At 36.5% G+C, this 22,427-nt stretch overlaps 1 protein-coding gene across 3 annotated transcripts; it reads left to right on the top strand.

Annotated features, from left to right (window-relative positions):
- The first annotated feature begins 2,464 nt into the window (after positions 1-2,464).
- On the top strand, positions 2,465-21,709 carry CDC7 (cell division cycle 7). 3 transcript variants are annotated; one of them, XM_012729978.1, is made up of 13 exons: positions 2,483-2,507; positions 2,850-3,041; positions 3,190-3,396; positions 6,611-6,694; positions 6,920-7,055; positions 11,571-11,664; positions 11,752-11,894; positions 12,874-13,126; positions 13,777-13,872; positions 14,617-14,795; positions 15,521-15,603; positions 17,777-17,926; positions 19,940-21,709. In XM_012729978.1, the coding sequence occupies exons 3-13, from the start codon at positions 3,306-3,308 to the stop codon at positions 20,326-20,328; spliced, it is 1,698 nt and encodes a 565-aa protein (XP_012585432.1). In that variant the 5' UTR covers positions 2,483-2,507; positions 2,850-3,041; positions 3,190-3,305; the 3' UTR covers positions 20,329-21,709. The 3 variants fall into 3 exon arrangements, with proteins under 3 accessions (XP_012585433.1, XP_012585432.1, XP_012585431.1); XM_012729979.1 differs by lacking the exon at positions 2,850-3,041 and having other exon boundaries at positions 2,465-2,507; XM_012729977.1 differs by lacking the exon at positions 2,483-2,507 and having other exon boundaries at positions 2,711-3,041.
- Positions 21,710-22,427: the final 718 nt, after the last annotated feature.

The following is a 22,427-nucleotide window of genomic DNA, read 5'->3' as shown; positions in this document are numbered from 1 at the left end:
CTTTTCAGCTCTTCTGCCCATTTTTCCCCACACTGGACTGTTTGCTTTGTTTTTGTTGAGTTGTATAAGCTCTTTGTGTAGATCTTTGCTATCAATCCCTTATCTTTTTTTTTAGATTTATTTTTATTTATGCATAGAAGAAGTGGGGTATAGGCAAGAGGTGTGGGGGTTGGGGGTGGGAGGATTCACCAGCAACAGAGTAGGGAGCAGAACAGGCAGATCTGTGGAAATACACAGTTGCGGGGAGCAGTGGGAAAGACAGGAGAGGTCTGCTGTGCCATGTGTGTCACCTCCCTGGCTGGGGATGGAACTCATGTTATAGTGGCTGTTGGTATCTTCATAGTACTGACTTTAACCCCTGTGCAACCAGGGGCTCCCTAGTCCCTTGCCTTTTATTGACTTTCTTGTCCACCCATCATACTGTGAAAAAATACCATAGGCTGGGTGACTTAAATAACAAACATTTATTTCTCATAATTCTGGAGGCTAGGAAGCCCAAGATCATGGCCCAGACAGATGAGTGTTTTGTGAGAACACAATTTCCTAGTTCACTGATAGCATCTTCTATCTATGTGTAGAAGGCAAGAGAACTCTTTGAAGCTTTTTTTTATAAGGGCAAAAATTCCATTTGAGGACTCTACCCCCATGACTTACTCATCTCCTAAAGGCCCCAACTCCTAGTACCATCATATTGGGAATTAGGCTTGAACATCTACAGGAATATTTATAAGGGACATAAACATTCAGCTTGTAGCAATTGCTCTAAAAGAAAATTTCAGTTCATATTCAAAAGCTATGTAGCTATGTATTTGTTTTATCTTTATTCTAGGATGTCTATCATTGAGGAGTTTCTGTAAGAGAGTGCCTCAGCTTAATAGTGGAGGCAAAAATAAAAAGTGGGGGAGAGAATAAGACCTTTAATAACTTTTCCTTTTTGTACACAGGCATTATTTCCTTCCTTCCTCTTTCCCTCTCTTCCTTTCCTCCTGCTTTCTGACTTTCTCTTTCTCTCTTTTCTTTTAAACTGCAAGTAGATACTTCCATATAGAGAAAAACAGAACTGTTTGAAAGTTGTTCTGGAACTTACTCTGAGTTGACTGTAAGCAGGAATTCCCCACCCCCTTTTTCCAGAGTGAGAGGTTGCGCCCAATTTAAATTTACACTGTCCTTGGGGTCTCCAGTTGCTGGACGTTTGCTTTTCCCAAATAAGTTGTATATAATCACTTGGCATTGAAATGTAAGACCCAAGTAGTTTGATCCCCACTAATAATATTGTTCTAATGTGTCCCCAATAAAAAAAGAAAAAAGAGAGACCAATAGGCAAGATAACCTTTGCAGCTGCACAGACTGACAAACTCATTGCCAACAGCAGGTCAGTAGCTCTCCTGCTAAGCCTTAATAACGTTCCCAGATAATGTTCTCTATTTAAAATTTCTGTTCAGTTAAAACAAAAGATAATCTCATCTGGCCCCAAGGTTTAAGTTTCATATATAAATTGATTAACTGCCAAATTTGTCTTCAGCCTAAACTCCATTTCAAGCCATTATATTCATCTGGCCACTTATTTGACATTTTCTTTTGGATGTTTTGGATTCAATTATTGTCAATTACCTCCAAAGACCACTAGGGACACAAGTGTTCCTCAATAAGTTTGTTTATGTGTTTATCTAGAAGGATTGAGTATTAGCTATTGGACTGAGGCTAAAATTGTAATTGGTAAAACTCCTTCTCATCATCCAGATCTCCTCAGATGGGTCTTTACTGACCTTTCCATTAAGCCATTCTTTTCTTAAGCCTCTATCACATCCTTCCTTTGGAGCTCTGATCAACATCTGAAACACTGCTGCTTATTCGATTATGATCACCACTTTTCTGGAACTTAATTTCATAAAGGGATGGCCTTTGTCCTTGTTCACTGCTGGAACCCCAACCCCAGGAAACTGCCAACCTCATAACCAAGGGCTCAAAATACATACTAATTGAATACCACTGCCTTTGTTGCTGTGAATGCAACCACAAACTTCCAGCAGTTGTGTTTTTGTTCTTGTAAAGGAGACGAGCATTCAACACAAAGGAAGTAAAAGCAGGGACCCCAGAAAGTGTCTTTTATCAAGAGCGCCCGTCTCTGGTGGTCACAGTCAGGTAGCGCCAAGCTGTGCGAAGCTCTTCAATTTCAGCATTATCTACTTCCCTATGATAGTGTTGGCTCCTTAATCTCAAAATTCATCCTCTTTTAAAATTTTAAACCGTATAAGGTTACCCTCGGATTTTATTTCCCTAGCTGCTCTGGTACACATCTACCACAACGCAGCAGAAACACCGCTCCCCTGCGCAAGCGCCGGGTAGTTACTCCGCAGAGCCCAGGATTCCCAGTGCGCATGTGCAAGCAGAAGCGGCGAGGCGGGAAGTGCCGCGCAGGCGCTTTTGGCTGACTCGCTAGTTGGGGAACTCTTGGAGGCGGGGGCCCAGACGTCTGGGCAGCCAGAGAGGTCGTATTCCTTTAAACCGTGAGTTTCGGACGGTTTGTTCATGGTGTGGGATTATGAGGGATTAGAAGTGAATTCTGGATCGCGACTTCGGTCTTGTCGCCGCGCAGTGGGCCCCCTCCCCGCCTCCGCTGACCTGCGGCGGGAAAGTCGCGCGCGTGCGCATTAAGCATTCTCTAGAGTCTGAGGGAGGAAGGTCCTCGCCGGGCTCGCGGCCGGCGCTCCCTGAAGGATCCCATTCATTCCACCTCATCCTCTTCTGGGCTCTCGTGGCCACTGTCGTATCAGTTCTCTACCAACTTGCTTGGGACCCCGGACGAGTCTCCTGCCGCTCTGTAGCAGTAATCAAACGATTTCCTCCAGCAGCCCTCCGGTCAAACCGCTTCCCCACCGAGGCCTCCATCCCGGGCCCCCACGCACACACCTGCGCGAGCAGAGCGGCGGGGACACGCTGTTTCAGCAACCCCCCCCAGCCACGCCCCACTTCCAGTGCTGCCGGGCACGGAAGTTCCCCCATCAAGCCCCCTGCCGCAGTTTCTGTAAGGTGAAAGTGAGGTAAATGGAACCCTTCGAAAAGGCCCACTGTCCTGGGGATTTGGAAGTGGGGTGCTGTTTTACGTGTTTGCCCGTGGCGGGGGGCGCGGGGTGGGGCATGATGTCTTAGTGCTTGGTTCAGTGAGTGATTTAACCGTTTCATCTCCAGGATCCTGAATTTCTCAGCCGCTTTGCCCCCTCCCCCACCCCCCTACTGTGGACATGACCCCTTAGCTGGTGCTTCACATCCCAGTTTTGGGATAGAGGTTGCTTTTGGGGACTCAGATGGATGAACCAATGGCTTGTTCTCCCCTGTGTGACCGGTTTCAGGGGGATAGCTCGTTGAAAAAATATGAGCAGAATTTTAAACTACCAGGTATGTGTTTAATTCTAAAAACGTACGGTTTTAAATTCTGTGTTTGCAGCTATTTAAAACAAAAAAAAAACACTTCCTGAACTTCAAAGGTGAGTTGTATGCTTGTATAGAAACATTTTACACATCAGTAAAACTTAGTAAGATCTAGATTTAGGATTGGATTGCATTTAAAAAGGAGAATTACAGTCCAAACATGTCATTTTTTACCGATGAAGATGCAAAGGTCTATGTATTAGGGATTGCCTAAAGAACACAGTTAGTTGATACCCAGACTAGAATTTCTATTTTCCTTGACTTATGATTTCTCTCTGCTCATCATATTGCATTACGCTGGGACTGAGAAATCCTCGATGGAGGGATTTTTATTCAGGTATACAAAAGTAGAATTCACTAATGAAATTTTTTTTTTTGCAATAAAAAGCACTGGATCTCGAGTACACCATGAAGTGTTTTGTGACACTGACCTCACCTTGAAGTGAGGAGGAGAGGGTCAGACAATACCTGATCATACACACCAAAACATCCACCTTTATGCCTGCTCTAGCATGGTGCTTGGGACATCATAGTCATTTGATAAATATTTGTCAGAATGTCAGATGACCTTTTTTTCCCCCATCCTTTAATGTATTTATTTTTTTCCCACAAGATCCTGATTTTTGACTTTACATTGCTGATGATACTGTATTTAACAGTACTCCAAAATAGACGTAAGAAAATATGATGGAATATGCTTCTGCTTTCTAACTAAAGCTGAATTCATCTTTGGTGTCAAAATGAGTGTTTTTCCTGGTGTCCCTATTTTTGGTCAGTATTATGCCATTTATCTGTGCTTATAACTTTGGAGTTGCCTTTGACTTATACTTATATTCACACCCATATCCAGTTATTAACTTTATCTTAATATTTAATATGCATGACATTCCCTCTTCTCCCATCCCTACCACATGAATTTATTCCCTTACACTTTACTCCTGAATTACAATGATTTTTTTTAAACTTATTTATGCATACAAAACTGGGGTACAGGCCGGACTTGAAGGTGTGGTGAGAGAATTCACCAGAGACAGAGTGGGGAGCAGAATTGGCAATCAACTAAGTACACTGCTGAGGGGAGCAGTGGGCGGGTCTGGAGAGGTCTTCTGCCATGTGGATCACCTCCGGGGCAGGCAGGGATCAAACTCAGGCTTTAGCCTCTCAGTGCTGTGTTTTAACCCGCTGCGCCACCAGGGAGGGCCCTACAGTGATGTGTTTTTACTCAAACTCTCTACTTCCACTTCTTTTCCATCCTCCAGTTTATCTTGTGCTATTGTAATAACCTACCATGTCACTTTCAGCCAGTTTCATAAATGCTGTCCTTCTTCCCTTCCTTTTTTCTTGTAATTGCCTGCTTTCACAGTTCAGTTTTCCTTTATTAGTCAATGGATATAATACAAAAACCCAGTCATTGCATTCTTGAATGCTTTAACTCTGTATTTTGTCTCTTCAGATGCACATAAACTCCCTGAAGGCAGTATCTCCTTTATATGTGTTGTACATTTGCCCGAGTGTATGAATGAATGAATCTGGCTTTGTTTTAGATTCATATTGAAGTGAAAGCTACCATTCTAATACTCTTCTGAAGAAAAAATACTGGCAAATAAATAGTGGGTAAATTTTATTCCAGATTTCACCAATCTCTCTGAGTACCCAGGATAGTAACAATTCATTTATCTGACAAACATGTGAGGCACTGCTCTAACTGGGAGCTCAAGATACAGTGAGTTACACAGACAAACAACATATATTGGTGTAATGTATATTCTAGTGGGAGGAAACAGTGAATAAATAGACAGGAAATGTCATTCTGAATAAGTACCCCAAAGATAATAAATAAGGCAAAGTACCAGGGAGAGTACTTCTTGAAAGAAAATGTCAAAGAAGACATGACAGTTGAGCCAGTCACATGAAATCATGAGAGTATTTGAAGCAAAGAGAAGATAAAATTCTTCTTCCACTTGTCATCTCCCTGCTTATAAACTTTGTGGTTTTTAACTTTCCTTCTTTACCTTTCCTTCCTCAGTCACATTGAATTTCATTATCTCCTCTACCCTCTCTCCCATAATCTAGGCCTTCCTTTTCTGTGTCTTTGCATACAGTTCCTTTCTGAAATCACTTTTTTCCACCCCGAATATTCCACCTGAAACTTTTTCAGTGCCTTCAGAGGTATTCATTGCCTTTTCCTATCTTTCTACTTTATAATATTATTAACAAGTATCATTTTGTATTAAGAGAAAGCTTTTAACATTTGCCTTTTCTATCAGATTAATCTAGAGAATAGGGATTTCACCAAATTTGTTCTTTTTAAAAATTTAAAAAAATATTTAAATTAAAAAAATATTGTTAAGAAAGTATGAGTAATCTCTCTGAAATTGGGCAGATTGTTTCAATTGAATAAGACTCCCTTATCTGAAAAATTAAAGGATACAATCTCTGTCATTGTCAGTGTGCCACTGTGAAATTTTAATGAATACATGTGAAAGTGCTTTGAAAATGTCTTAAAAAACTTCAATACTATACAAAGTAATATAACTTAAGGTAGCTGATGCTTGGCCTAGATTATTGTATTACAATCTGATGACTCTTTAAGTATATAGTTCTTTTTTGTATACAATAGTTCATTGCATTTTTATAGTATGACCTCTTAACTATCTTTGTTTTCCTAAAGAGTTTCTATTTGTTTAAAAGCAGCAATTTATTTGATGACAAGGATAAAGGATTCTATTAGTAGTTGGGACAACTATTTACAAATATTTTATATCGTAATTCCTGAAACCTTTACTAAGTCTTTGTACTTTGAGTGTAGTTTGAATATTCAATACATAAAACTTTTCCAGGCCCGTAAGATTTTGTGTCTTCAGGGAAAGAAAACAATTTTCAAGATTGCAGTGTGTCCTTGTCATGCCATCTAGTATAAGTTGTTATTTTTTTAAATTTAGCTTTGTTTTGTGTCGTGTCAGTGTATCTATCAGTATGTATTTCTAAACAATAGAAATTTGGTGGGTATGATTCCTGACTTAGGTGGAGATATCTATGAGTTATACCCACTTGATTTTATTACAGCTATTCTTATTTTTAATCCAACTGCTCATGTTTTAGAATTTATTTCATTGAGGTTTTAACTTAAAGTATAAAATATACTCATTAATTATAACTGTGATTCTTATTTCCTTTATAGGCATTACAAAAGATATTGAGAAGCTTTATGAAGCTGTACCACAGCTTGGCAATGTGTTTAAGATTAAAGATAAAATTGGAGAAGGTAATTTGGGGATCTGCTTTATTATGTTTATTAAGCTTTTGTCTTCTATTTTTCTTGTATAACCTTGATTTTCATTATTCTTATTTAAAAATATTTAAGGCATAGTTTTATCACTAATAGAAGATGAGATGATTTGAGACTATAATTCAGTAGTAAATAAAAGAAGCAAATCTTCATCTCTTTTTCCTTATTAAAAAAAATGTTGAAAAATAAATTGTTTTACAGGTACTTTCAGCTCTGTATATTTGGCCACAGCACAATTACAAGTAGGGGCTGAAGAAAAAATTGCTCTAAAACACTTAATTCCAACAAGTCATCCTATAAGAATTGCAGCTGAACTTCAGTGTCTAACCGTGGCTGGGTAGGCAATTTAAAAATACTCTGATTGAACTGACTGTATAATTTTTGAGCTTTTTTAGTAGATGCAGAGATGATGAGATTTTCCATGAATTACATCTTTAGTCAGGTGTTTCTGTTTTGCTAGCACTTTCTAGGAATGAGTGGTTAAATCTAATTAATGTTTAGAGTGGATTTTCCTTGGAGCTCAGCTTGAATTCCTATTCTCTTTTTCTAATCTTCCTGTCATATCATGGACTTTGACTTCCAACATCCAGATTTTTTTTTATAATGTGACAAACTTTTATATCTCCCTAGCTGTTGATAGCCACATCTTATATTCTGTTCTGAACAACAGAATCATCTACAACAGAATCACCTGGTATGTCTTTCTTCTCAGCCTCTACTATATCATTCCTGTTAACATACAGACATGATTTAGAATCCCTTACCCTCTCTGTACTGCCATCCTCCTAGCTATTCCATTATTTCTTTGCTCCCTGTCACACCAGACTTCTCAGAAATTATCTGCACATGCTATTTTCACTTCCACACCTCCTTTCACTGTACACACAATATGATGCTCTCAATTTGTACTGAGTTGAAACTACTTTAGGGAGATTCGGCTGTGACTTGCACTTAGCCAGTTCCTCTTTTAGCCAGTTCCTCTTTCTGTTCTGTGGATTCTGGGCAGCAGTTAGCATAGTTGATTATCTTTTGCACTATTTACCTTTTGATTTCTGTATTGCCACTTCTTGTTTTCTTCCTGCCTTATTTGGCCTTTCATTTTCAGTACCCTTTGTCAACTCTTCTGTCTGACCTCTAAATGTTGCTCCTCATTGCTTGTTCTTGACTTTCCTTTCTCTTTTTTTTTCCCGGGTAGTATCATGTATTTTCACATGACTTTAAATAGTAAGCTGTCTAACTGCATTCTTTTTTCTTCTTTTTTTAGAATTAAATTATTTTTATTGCCGTAATCTTGGTTTACAACACTGTATGTTTTAGGGATACTTTTCACACCAATATGATGATAACAGATACATATTATCACACCATGCTACCAGTAATCCTCCACTATAGCTTATTGGGCCCCATCTTCCCCTTCTTTGTAACCTCAGTTCTGCAGTCTGACTTCAAGTGTTTGTTTTTGGTGGTTGAGTTTTGTCTGTTCCTTTGTTTTGTTTCTTTGTATGATACACATGAGTGAAATCACCCCGTATTGGTCTTTCTCCTTCTGACTTATTTCATGTAACATAATCCCTTCCAGTTCCATCTAGACTTTCAAAAATAATATTTCTTTTTTTATATATATATAGCTGAGTAGTATCCCGTTGTGTAGTATTCCGTTAATCCACTTACCTGTTATTGGACTGGTTTTTCCTTAGCTTGACTACTGTAAGTAGTGTTGTAACTATTCTAGGAGTACATATATCCCTTCGAATTAGTATTTTTTCCCTTCGAATTAGTATTTTTCATATTCTCAGCTAGGTACTAAGGAGAATTTTTTGGCACTTTGTGGTGGGAGTGTGATAAAGGGACACAGTAGTCGTGGACTGGTTTGCAAGGCAAGACTCTGCTACTTGAGCGGAAGTTCTTATGCCATTTATTGAAAGCATTCAGGCTGGTAAAAGCTGATCATCCAACAATGGTATGAGGAATAAGGCCTGAAGGGTGGGATTGGAATAGGGGACAAAATTTAACAAGGAACAGAAAAGGGAACATCATGACCATATGTTAAGAGACATTTGCATCAGCAGAGTATTTGATGTTATCACAGGCAGAGTTATCCTGAGACCACTGTGGAGATAATCGCATAATCAGGTCAACAGTGGCCTATGTAGTCCCAGGCCTGCCTTGTGATACCAGCAATACTCGTAGTTAAGAAATGTTCTGCTGTGATTTGTAGATAGCAAATAGGTCACATGAGTGGCTGGGTGAGTCCATGAGTGGCTGGCTAGTAACCAGCTTATAGGAACCCACAGGAGAATTACTGGGTCATAAATTAGATTTTGAGAAATCTCCACAGGGGCTGGACCAATCTATATTCCCACCAAGAGTGAATGAGGGTTCATTTTTCTCTACTGTCTTACCAATCCTTATTGTTTCTGGTCTTTTTGATATGTGGCCTCATACCTCTTAACTGCAACTGTGTATATATCCACCTGACTATTTGATATTTCCACTTGTGTACCCACTCACTGTCTCAAACTTAACATGCCAAAATCTAAATTTTGCATCTCTCTTCATCTGCCAAAAAAGAACAAAAATCCTTTTGCAGCAACCTATTTTTGTCTGCTCATCTCAGCAAATGACACCACCAGTAGATAGGTACTCAGTTGCTTAAGCCAGAAACCTAGTAGTCATCTGCAGTACCTATCTCTCTCCTAAACTATATCCAAATACTGGATATTTGCCTCCAAAATATATCAGGAAATCCACCTTTGTTTTTATCTTCCCATCACAGCTTTGGTCGAAGCCTACATTACTTATGGCAGTAGACTACTTTGATCCATCTCTCCACGCCTCAACCCCCCACACCCCTACCCAATGGTCACATAACTGCCAGAATAGCCTTTAAAATATAAAGATATGTACGTATGTAGTAGAAATGGGATACTGTTTTGATTCATCACTTTAAAAAGTCCTCATATGGTTTCCTAATGTACTTTGGAAAAAATGCAACCTTATCCAGTCTCCCCATTTCCTTTGCTCCTATTTCTTTCATTCCTCAGATTTGCCCTGGAGCTTCCTCACCTTGGGGCCACTACCTGTACTGTTTCCCACACAGTTTTAATATGCTGACTCCTCCTCTTTCAGATCTGATCAAGAGTGGCACCATTTACTGTAAAGTAAATTAGATCCACCTATTTTTTATTGTCACAGCTTATTTTGATCTGTTTCAGAACTCTTGTAATATGTTTGTTGCTTTTTTATGTGTATCATCCACTAGATAGTAAACACAATGCAGGAGAAAATCAAGTTAATTTTAATTCATCTTCCTATTCCTAATGTCTAACTTAGTATTTGGCAAATAACAGTGCCAAGTAAATATTTACTAAATGAATGAGCAAGCCTATTTCTTTGTTTCACCTGTTACCCTGCTTCACCTTGTTTATTACAAAGAGGGTAAGCTGACCACTTAGGGCATAATTACTTAAGATCTAGTACCCTGAGTAAGAGCACTCCTTCCCCACAGTTTTGAATACCTCCTTCTGGCACTTTTCCTTTACCTGTACTCTTTGAAGTATGTGGTAAAAAAAGTCTTTATCTCACTTTGCTTACTTTCTAGCCCCCATGCTGGATTTTCCTCATTTTCTTGCTTGATACTTCAAACAAAAATATCTCTGTATTCTCCTTCCGCTATCTTATTTTCTCTACTTTTGTCCTATCTTGCGTTGTCTATTCCATTTATATTGTTCCCTGAAAAATTGCCAATTGATTCTTCTTTGCCAAGCTAAAAGCCTCCCCGCAGTCCTTATTCTCGCTGACCTCCATGCTAACCAACTCCTCCTTTAAAGCTCCTCACTTCAATGACATCCTTTCCTGGCATTCTGTAGCTTCTTTTTTTGCCCACCAATTGAACCGTGAGACTTTTTCAAGGTCCAGTACTCTTTAATTATTTTCACAACTTTAGCTAATCACTTCTCAGCAAGCATTATCATGGACTTCTCTTTTCTTTCATAAGATTTGCTCCTATATCCAGATATCCTTATCAAAATGATGAATTCTTGGTTTTGATGCTACCTTTCCTGATTTTTCTACATAGTTTGTTGGTATCCATGTTGTTTTTACTCATGCTTAAAACTATGGGAGTCCTGTTTTCATCATCTTTTACAAATCAGTATAGCGTGGATTCAAGTCCTGGCTCATGACTTACTAGGCTAGTGACCTTGAGGGGAAGTTCCTTAACCTCTCTTTTATTTCCTTATCAGTAAATAGAAACAGCCCTCATAAGGTTGTGGTGAAGATGAAGTGAATTTGTTAATAGATGTGAATTACTTAAATCAGAGCATAGCATATAGTGAATGCTCAGTGTTAGCTATTACTGTTTTCTTATTAAAGTATTATCTGATAGTAAGTCTCATTAACTCATTATTCTCATTCTGTCATTACCCCAATCAAAAGTATGATTATCTTATGTGTGAATTATTATATTAACCTCATAACAGGAGCTGTATTTTTAGTAAGCTCTTATTATTATATAATATAGTATATATAGTATATACATTAATATATGGTATTATGTAATTGATATCAATTATAGTAATGTATTTTATGATGTGTTATTATATATAGTATTTTATATATTATAATATTATATAAATAAGACTAATTATTGTAGTATGCTCATAATAGGGGCTATTAGAAAATCTTTATTTTGTCAAGTCACTTAAATGTGCACACTATCCTATATGATGGTGATTTTAAGTAAATTTTCTAGCATTATTTATACATTGCTAGTTTGCAGTTTTAGGAAAAACTAAGCATAAAGTTTTAGTTCATTTGACCTTTCCTCTAATATTGTACATTTTTCCACTAGGGGGCAAGATAATGTTATGGGAGTTAAATACTGTTTTAGGAAAAACGATCATGTGGTTATTGCAATGCCATATCTGGAGCATGAATCCTTTTTGGTAGGTTTTAATATTTCTTAAGTTTTTTTATTAGCTAACTATTTCATTGAAAACAATTTCATGACCTTATTCACAACTTTATTTTAGGATATTTTGAATTTGCTTTCATTTCAAGAAGTACGGGAATATATGTTTAATCTGTTCAAAGCTTTGAAACGCATTCATCAGTTTGGTATTGTACACCGGGATGTGAAACCCAGCAATTTTTTATTTAATAGACGCCAAAAAAAGTGAGTATGTTAAGTTACTAGGAAATATTTATACTTGACTAACATGTTGTGGGTCCATCAGACATTTTCCTGTAGCCATACACAGATTTTTTTCTGTTACAAATTTTCATTTGATCAGAGAGGGAAATACAGTGAAGGAGAAGGTAAAATTATAGCAGTAAGGCTATGTATATCACTAGATGTTCCATGGACCAGTAGAATAGCACTTAGCTGAAAGAACTTAAAAAAGATCTAGTCCTTTTTGACCTTAGCATATTTCTCTTAACTCTGGGATCTATTTTTTTTCCTAGTAAATGAGGGGATTAGACTACCTTATAGTAAGTTTCCTGTTTCAATACTGAAATTCTGCTTGTATGTATATTTTTTATGCTGAATATATACATAGAGGCATAAACAGAAAATATGCATTTATACAATGCATATTATACAATGAATCTGTCATACTGAATATGGTCAGAACAATAGTTTTTTCTTGCACTTTTAGTGCTGTGCTTAACCCGCTGTGCCACCAGGGAGGGCCCTTTTCTTGCACTTTTATATTTAACCTTTCTTTTTCATTAGATCATGATTATAGTTTATTTTTCTCTTAAACTTAATGTTTAATTAAAAATGATTTACTGTGATGCCCTCTCTGCCAACAACAGAGAACAAAGAATTGTGCTTATATTTCTGCATTCCTTGTCTGCCTTGTCAGCAAAGGCCATTGGAAAGGGGGGAAAAGATTTTTGTGTGAGGGATAGATAAATCTTCTTAATTTTTAGTCCTAGTTTGCTATCAAATCCTTATTTTATCTGTAAATTCTATTTTTCTTTTCTCAAGAATGTTTTTAATTGAGGAATAATATATATATATATAAATAAATTCTTAACTGATTTCTAAAAGAATTGTGGTTTGTGAATAAATACATTTTGAGCATATTACAATGTTACTAAGCTGTAATTGTTCCAGAGAAGTGAAAATGCTTACTTTTGTCTCTTAGGTATGCTTTAGTAGACTTTGGTTTGGCCCAAGGAACCCATGATACGAAAATAGAGCTGCTCAAATTTGTCCAGTCCGAAACTCAGCGGGAAAGTTGTTCACAAAATAAATCCCGCGTAATCACAGGAAACAAGATGTCACTGAGTGGCTCAGGAGCACCTAAAGAGTTGGATCAGCAACCTGCCTCAAAAACTTCTGTTAAGAGGCCCTATACAAATGCACAAATTCAGAGTAAACAAGGAAAAGATGGAAAGGTTCTCTCTTATTTCTTAAGCACTAACATGGTTTTAGAAATACACTCTTTCACCAACAGAGGGAGCTATGATACTGGGATATACTTACAGTTAAAAATTATTTAGTATTCATTATGTGTTCAGTCAACAAGATTTTCCACTAAGATTTGTAATGGATGGTTTAACTGTTTCAAAACTAAAGTTTACTCAGTAGTTTTATAATGTCCTTGCCATTACAGTTGCATTATACAACAAAAAATGAAAACCAACAAATTTCCCTGCATGTTAATAAGTTCAGATTAATTACCCCTTTTTTAAAAAATGCACTAGTTGTAGGGGGAAAATTCTGAAGTGTCTATCTCCATTTTAGCTGCACAGTAAATGTAACATCCGTGCAGGTGATTTTTGAAATTTTTTAGTTATATATAGAAATTATATATTTGAAATTTTTTAGTTATATATTGTGGATTATGATAACATTGTATGGGTGTTTAGAGTTCTGTCTAGACTATTTTTTTCTTTCACAGAAGTGTTTTGGTGCCTAAGAATGACTTGGATGCAGCTGTTTTTGTTTCATGTCACTTAACTCTTTCTAAACTATGGCAGAGTACAGCTGGCAGAAAGTGTTACAGATATAATCCTTGTTTTCCTTGTTTTTGTTGGTATTGTAGGAGGGGTCTGTAGGCCTTTCCGTCCAGCGCTCTGTTTTTGGAGAAAGAAATTTCAATATACACAGCTCCATTTCACATGAGAGCCCTGCAGTGAAAGTAAGTAAAGTAGCTTAATAGTGCAATCATTAGTCAGTTGTTCAGTCCATAGAATTTAGGGAATAACTAGATTAGCACTTGTTATCAGTTGGTTTTTATAAGTTGAGTTTTGCTTCTGCAGAGGTATTACTGTTTTGAGCATCTAAGTTAGTGCTCTTATATTTTCCAGGTTTTTTTCCTGAACCTTTCAGGTAGAATTTTTGATTGTCTTTAGTTATCTGACTGTTGTTGTTCTTTCTCTAGAGGAACATTTAGACTATTCAGACCTTTCTCTCCCAGCAAGAAATGCATTTCTGACACACAGTAAATAGTGTAAAGATATATGTAGAGTATACAAAATAGCCTTTGATGTAAAATTGTTTTTAAAGTGATTTATGATATCCTGTAATAGCTAGATAGCATGAACAACAAATTGAAACTGATTTTAGCCAGTATAATTGTGCAGTTTACAGTTCTGAAATGGAGTTAGACACTAGGTCATCACTATTTTATACTCTTGTAATGTATCAGGAAAAGTTCCAATAAAGTATAAGTCAAATATTTGCCAAACTAGGACATATTAGTAGATCTTAATATGTTTGTTCAAGCAGAAAAACCAAAAAGACTTAAATATTTTAGTAGTTTACAATCTGATAACACATTCAGTGATTTTAAAATTTATGTTTCTATTGTGTGTTCCATACTAGGATTTGAAGGCCCCAAGTTAAGTGTTATGGAAATAGAAAATGCAATTTTCTTTTACAGCTTATGAAGCAGTCAAAGACTGTGGATGTACTATCTAGAAAGTTAGCTACAAAAAAGAAAGCTGTTTCTACAAAAACTGTGAATAGTGGTACAGTGAGGAAAACTTCCAGTTCTTGCCCATCTAACCTGACTTGTGACTGTTATGCAACAGATAAAGTTTGCAGTATTTGCCTGTCAAGGTAATGTGTTTTGATGGCTTATAAAATCATCAGCATCAGCATGCTGTTAGGCATTATTAGAAATTGCATTAGTTTTGGTGGACAGCTGACAGAGCTGTGTGAGAGGAAATAGCACAATTCTGGAACTACATGCACCAGTGCGGAGCAAAATACCTCGAAGTGCAAAGGATATTGTCATGTGTTGTTTATTTGACGTGTATATATTTTTGAAAAATTCATGTGCCTTTATATGCAAATAATTTTGATTGGGGGTAGCTTTTTTTGAACCTTAGAATTGAATATTTTGCTTGCAAATAAATTTTTCTTTATTCCTGCTGATGTAGAATAACCAGAACCAAAAAATAGGTGTCATCTCTCACTCCCACCTCTAACATTTCACCATGAAAATTCCTCCTACCCTTTCAAGAGTTGACTTTGAGTTTTCTCTGATTGACTCAATTACAAAAGTGACTATGTCAGTAATTAATCACTTAAAACAGAAATGATTTTTATATCTCTGAATTGGTGTGATAATTCCGTTTTTCTATTATGGCTCCTGCCATCTACTATCTCTTTATACCCAGAACTATGAGCCAGTGGTGGGGGGAAATTACATTATTCTGAATTAACATTTGCTTTGTAAAAACCTATTTAGGTTTTACTCTGACTTAAATTGATAAGTGTTTTTTGTTCTTAAATAGTTGAGCTTTAATATAACTAGAAAAATCTTATTTTATCATCATAAGACGACAACAGGTTGCTCCTCGGGCCGGGACACCAGGATTCAGAGCACCTGAGGTCTTGACAAAGTGCCCCAACCAAACTACAGGTAATTTGCACTAGAAATACAGACCCAAATAAAGTTAATTACCCTGGTGTAGTTTATTTTATGGTCTTTATCCATTTATAGCCAATTTGACCTCTACTGCTTTTAATTATTTCTAGCAGTGTGACAGTCCTATTTTTGAGAGAATGCTGTTTTTGAAAGAATCTAATCCTAATGTAGCTGTTTTCCTCCCATATTTTTTTCTGTTGATTACATTTTGCTTATTTGTTTACTAGATGATTTTACTGAAAATTTTATTAACTGAAAACTTTATTAAAGTTTTCTTTGTTGGGAAAATTGTATTTAGTATTTTTTGCTAACTTAAGACTGGCAACATTTTATGTTTTCCTAGTACCTCAGAATTCTTCTGTGAGGCATATATATAATTGTGTTTAAATTGAAAACAATACAATGGCATATATTTTTGAGAAAGAAAAGTCTCTAATCTAAAAAAGTTGTCATCAACCCAGAGTCCAAGAAGCATTTTACTGAATAGATGAATGTTGCTATTCACTTGAATCATGAACTTTAAAAAAATGTATTCATTCATCAAGTGTCTATTCTGTGTTTGCTGAAATACAAAAGATGAATGGAACTGTTTACATTACAGTTAGACGCATGCTCAAATAATTATAAAATATCCTGTTGAGTTTGGTGATAAAACTATGTACAAAGTATTTTAAGGATTTCTAATGACTCTTACCTAAAGGGATAAGCGTCCCTTTAGAGTAACTTGGAGTAAGGTACATGAAGGAGATGAGGACAAGAAAACAAAAGTGCACAAAATGATGGTTCTAGTAGGAAGCAGAAACCTTTTGATATCTTTAAATATAACTCATTTTTATCATGCTTGCACATGAATTGTTTGTTAGTCTTAATTAAGCCTGTGTTTTAGAATTATGTCTTAAATATAACCTCTGAAAACAGTGTAAATTGGGGTTGGGATTTTCTTTGAGGCAGGAGTAAAGGAACTCATGAAATAGCATACAGGAAGCTATAAAAAGCTTAGTATTGCCATAATTTAAGATGGAAGTTGAGAAATAAACCTAGAAAGTGGGTATGGTCAGATCACACTTGAGAAACAATTTGGATTTTATCCTATAGATGTTGGAGTTACTTAAGGGGAAAGATATGTATGGTGTACAAGAAAGATAGAATTTGGAGAGTGGTATCCTGAAGGGGTACAGTGAGAGATGATAAAAACTTGAATGAGGGCATTCGTAATAGGAATGAAGAAGCAGCCAAGAAATAAAATGATGCAGTTGCCAAGAGACAACTTCTTGATAGTGGGAGACAAGGAATGAGGAGAAAAGATGGTCCTAGAAACAAAAAAAGTGGTTTCTTATTTTTATTTTTTGAGGGTGTGGGGTGGGGAACATTGGTTTTTGTTCTTTGGAGTTTTTTGTTTTGTTTTGTTTTGTTTTGTTTTTTTTTTTGAGGGACCATTAGATCACAACACTGCACAAGTTGTAGGAGTACATTTTCCCACCTCAGCAACTGCATATATCTTATCACACCCACCTGTAAATGTTGGGGCTTCCTTCTCTACCCATTCCTATCTGTGGGTCCCCCCTGGCTACCATCTTTCTATTGTCAGGGTATTTTTGTTTTGTCTTCATGAATTTCTTAGCATGCAAGTTACTTGGTCTTAACTGCCAAAATTCTGGAGATTAATTTTTCTATAGAAAAAGTAAGGGTTAGTACCTTGCTAAGGAAGGGTTTTTGATGACTTTACACTAAAATGAAAACCTTCAACTAAGATGTATAGTTCTTGGAAAGCATGCAGATTTTTTCTAGTGTTGCTATTTTTCAGTTTCTTTTGATTTTATAAAATACGCATTTACTTAGTGTTTTGCAATAATGAAATAACCTCTTAAACTTATCAACATGTTGCTCAAGAAAGCAAATAGTGTGTTTTGTATTAAGGATGTTAGACCAAGGATTCTCAATCCTGGAATTGTATTTAAAGCCCCCGAGGAACTTTAAAAAAAGATACTGATGCCTCTGAACCCTACTCCAGAAGAAGTAAATCAGAATCTCTGAGGCATTGGGCCTATGCATCAGAATTTCCTCTAAGGCTCACAGATACACAGATGACTTGGATGCACAGTGAAGTAAGGATTACCGATGCAGATGACGGAATGGGAGTCCTGTTAAAGCTTGTTTTCTGTTTCAGCAATTGACATGTGGTCTGCAGGTGTCATATTCCTTTCTTTGCTCAGTGGACGATATCCATTTTATAAAGCAAGTGATGATTTGACTGCTTTGGCTCAAATTATGACAATCCGTGGATCCAAGGAAACGATCCAGGCTGCTAAAACTTTTGGTAAGTAGTTTTTTATGATATGGAACAAAACAAATATGCCTTTGACTGTCTTCCTGCAAATCATTTAATAATCAGTATTACAAAACTGTCTTCAAAGAAACATTCTGTGTTCATAAAGTTCTCTAATCTTAGGTAGAGAATTTCTCAATCACTCAAAAATAACATTGTAAACAAAAAAATAGTCTGTCATCAGTTCTGTTCAGTAATCATTTAATCTTATCACTCTTTAAGCTCAGTTTTGTAAGTTTAACAGAATAAGGAATAAAATCTTAACTCCCTGTAGTAGTATTTGACTTTATCATACATATATCTTTAGTAATGTCTTAGTTTGTTTATTGTGTATTTATTAGTTAAGCATCAGTTTGTAGTTTAGGCCTGTCTTAATTTATCTTAGTCTGTACAAATATACAGCATAAATACTGTTGTAGGGAAATGATAGAATGTGTATTTCTGTGTTCCTTAGAACATTTCTGTGTTCATCTCTTAGAAGAGAGATGAACTGAACACCTGCACTGATTATTATTGTAAACATGTATTAGAATTGGGAAGTCATCTCCTTAGCTATGCAAGTTCTTGTACTTCAAGATTGGCGTACTTTATAGGCCATCCAAAAATTATTTCATCCTTGCTCTGGTCAGCAACTTAAATGTCCACTTTGTATTTATTCTTCATGCCCAACTGTAGTTAAAGAATGGTGTGATTGAGTCAGTGTGCCATCATACCATGGGAGTAACACTTTGGGACAAAGTTTCAGTCAGGCTGTCACGAGAGTAGGTGGGCTGCTTTATGCCTGCCCCTGGATCAGTGCTATAATATAATTATCTGACTGTTGTCTCACCCCAGCAGTTCTAGGGTAATAAAATTCAGAAAAACAGGATATGTAGAAAGAGTCCACACTTACTAGGTTGAAAAATAGCTGATAATAACTAAGAACTGTGTCTAGCTAAGAACCACAATGAAAATGATTGTCTTGTATTTAGGTACCAGTGCCATAGTTTCATCCACCAGAAAAATGGAGAACTGAGTAGTGGCTGTGAGGAAAGCTTCCTAATGGAGGCTAACCAGAAAATGTTTGTACAGCAAAGCCAGTCCACAACTGATATCTTGTACCTAGTATAAGAGAATTTTAGCTGAGGGTAATAGGGTAGAATAATAGGTATATACAAGGGCAAAGTAACCAGGAGTCAAAAGCAAAAGTGGACCCTCCCTGGTGGTGCAACAGGTTAAGACCCAGTGCTGCAAAGGTGTCTGTAGCCGCTTCAGCATGAATTTGATCCCCGGCCAGCAAGCTGACCCATATGGCATGGCAGACCTCTCCTGTCTCATCCGCTGCTCCCCACTCTGTCTCTGGTGAATCATCTCACTGCCCCTCCACCTGTGGCCTGTACACCACCCCAGTTCTGTATGTATAAGTAAATAAATCTTTAACAAAAAAAAAAGAAAGCAAGCAAAAGTTATATACTTATTCTCTACTGGTTGAGAAAACTTAACCTCTGCTATTGAATAACTTCATGAGAAGTTTATGGATATAATGTGTATCAGACAGCACTTAAGACATTTTGTTGAAGAGTTTACAGCTGTAGTCAAAGTTATAATGACAACCAACAGTGGAAGTACATCTAACAAAAACACTCCTTGCAAGTGTCAAGCCAGCAAAGACCTTTAGAGATTTATTATTGAAATGGTCGTTCTCATAGTTAAAAAATAATTCTTTGCAGCACCTGTTGCACATTTTTTAGTATGACTTCTGTGGGTATTTCAGTCAAAGCTTGCTATAACTTTGCGCTGAATATAAAGGCAGCTGAACAAGTCCCTGACATACCTTAATAAGTCACTGTTTTTTGCTCCCCTCATTGTATGATTAGGCCTTCAGTGTAATACAAAACAGTATGTGGCGCTCCTGTTTATACTCAGCATAAATATATCTGCAAAGGACAACTTGACTTGCAAGTTTTTCACAAAGAGTTTTTTGATAGATTCAAATAATACAAAATGTTGTTTTTTTCTCTTTAGGCAAATCAATATTGTGTAGCAAAGAAGTCCCAGCGCAAGACTTGAGAAAACTCTGTGAGAAGCTCAGGGGTATAGATTTTAACACTTCCAAATTAGCCAGCAAAATGCAAAAGCCTGCTTCTCATGACCCAGCTTTTTTAGGGAAGACTGACCAGAATGACCCCAACCAAACACTTCAGGCACAACACTCAGGGAATTCATTGTACAGAGGGGACAGCAGTGACTCTGGGGGTCGTTCTGATGCGTGTGCTACCAACTTAGAAGGCTGGGATGAGGTGCCTGATGAAGCTTATGACCTGCTTGACAAACTTCTAGATCTCAATCCAGCTTCAAGAATAACAGCAGCGGAAGCTTTACTGCATCCCTTTTTTAAAGATATGAACTTGTGATTATCAATTCTTCATTTGTATATTGTGAGGCAGGTTGAAAAAGAGTTCTTTGTGTAATACTCATAAGTTATTGATTAGAGACCAGGACAAAGTGAATAATTTATTTTTAAATTGTAGTATTTGCTCTTGAGGCAGATTCTGAACTACAGATTAAGATTGATTACCATGCCTGGGGTCATTCTTTGGACTAAAGACAGGACCTTTCAGTTAAAGCTTATCTAGCATATTCAGATTTTTACTTTTCCTAATTACTTGTCACTGCTCTATGCAGATAAAGGAGCAGTGTTGCCCTAATACATAGGGATTCTATGTGCAAGTCTGTAAATTAATGGATGTTTTAGGGATTAAAATATACTGTGCGGTATCCAAACTAGGTCAGAAGACTTAGTTTATTGGTTTCTTCAAGTTGTGAGCTGTGTCCTTTTAAAAAACCTAGCATGGTTCTGGTATTCTATCCATTCTGTAAGTAAAGAAAATAATTTCCTCCCCTGGAGGTGTATATATTACACCTTTTGGGAACACTAAACAAATACTGAGGATATGTGTTTGTCATGCCTGGTGGTAGGGGGAATGCCACATAAATTAAATATATCCTTTTTTAGAGTACTTTTTAAAGCATTTTTGTGTGAATTGCCATGTTTTCTTAATGATTTCTGTCACTTTTCTGCCTTCACTCCCACACAATACAATCTTGTAGGAAGTAATATGGTGCTTTCCAAAATACTTCTAGTGTTTTGTTAAGTGTTTATGTTTATAGTTGGAAACTTAAAATGATGCTACACTGGTTAAAAAGGGACACTTGAGGACCAAGGTGAGGTTAATAGTTCAGAATGCATTTCTGTTTCACCTGTATGCAGTTTCATACCATTTTAAGGCAAGTTAAGTAACTGCTAAAAGGAAATGGGCAAGCAAAATTGAAATGATTGCACATTTTTCCTTTATTTGAAGCCGTCTAGAGCTTTATAACCTGTTTGACCAAGTTGCCTATACTCAAGGAAGGATGATGATTGGACACTAATAATTCAGCGAGACTGGATTGGAAAGAGATAATGAAGGAAGCAAAGTAGAAAAGGACCTAAGATAAAAGTTTATATATTACTGTATGCAAGAATGATCTGTATCAATGACAGCTATCAAACTTCTTGTGATAAGTCAATCTGGGGTGAGGAATGACTGCTGAGCTTCTTACTTTGTAGTCATAGTGTATAGAAACAGCTTAGAGATAGGATGTTCATTTTGTCATTTTGAACATGAAGTCTGTTTACCTACTCTAGTGCTAAATATTATATGTGTGTGTATATACACTATTACCTTCAATCTGTTTTCCCATACTATGATTTTTTAAAAGCTTAAATGTTCTTGAATTTGTATGTTTAATAAAGTTATCCTTTTATGTTTTTTTTTATGTCACACGATTCACTTGTAAAATGATAACTCAAAAATTAACCACTGGGAATGTTTTCCTTCTGAGATTGAAATGTATGCTGTCTCTTCAACACACAGTAGGTAGTGAATTAACAAATAATTGACCTCTCTCAAGCAGTATATGAAAGACAAATAGGTTTGTCCATAGAGAAGGTGCTACATTGATTACATTTATAGGGTATTTATAAGCAAACCATATGAAATTTTTACTCAGCCAAAAATAATTTTCCAGCATGACTCACGAATTAACATTCTCAGAGAATTGGTAGGAAAAAAACAGATTACCAAAAGAGCAGAATATTTAATATTCAGGACTTTTTTCAATTTTCTATTATTGTTATTTAGAATACTTGGTTGATAGGCAAGGAAAGGTAGAAGGAGTTAGTCTTTTAAAAGGTACCTAATGTTGCAGTTTAGCTCTCAGGAAATTTCAATCCCACTAGAGAATGGTGCCTCAATTTTTGCAAGTAAGAATTATCAAGGAACTTCCATACACATACTCAGATTTTTCAGCTTTATGAATACCACTTATGTCAGCTCCCTAAAAGATTTTTTTTTCTTTTAAAGATTTATTTATGTATGCATACAAGAACTGGGGTACAGTCCAGAGGTGTGGAGGTGAGAGGATCACCAGTGACATCAGGGAGCAGAATAGGCAGATTGACTTAAGTACA

This window comes from Condylura cristata, unplaced genomic scaffold (genome assembly GCF_000260355.1).
Source record: "Condylura cristata isolate star-nosed mole 26May11 unplaced genomic scaffold, ConCri1.0 scaffold00026, whole genome shotgun sequence".
Classification (NCBI taxonomy): Eukaryota; Metazoa; Chordata; class Mammalia; order Eulipotyphla; family Talpidae; genus Condylura; species Condylura cristata.
This window is presented reverse-complemented; position numbering and strand designations above follow the sequence as displayed.

Coding starts and splice junctions, on each gene's coding strand:
- CDC7 (XM_012729979.1), top strand. CDS start 3,306: ATGGATGAACCAATGGCTTGTTCTCCCCTGTGTGACCGGTTTCAGGGG. Junction 7,056..11,570: donor CAGTGTCTAACCGTGGCTGG/GTAGGCAATTTA, acceptor TTTTTCCACTAG/GGGGCAAGATAATGTTATGG. Junction 11,895..12,873: donor TTTAATAGACGCCAAAAAAA/GTGAGTATGTTA, acceptor TTTGTCTCTTAG/GTATGCTTTAGTAGACTTTG.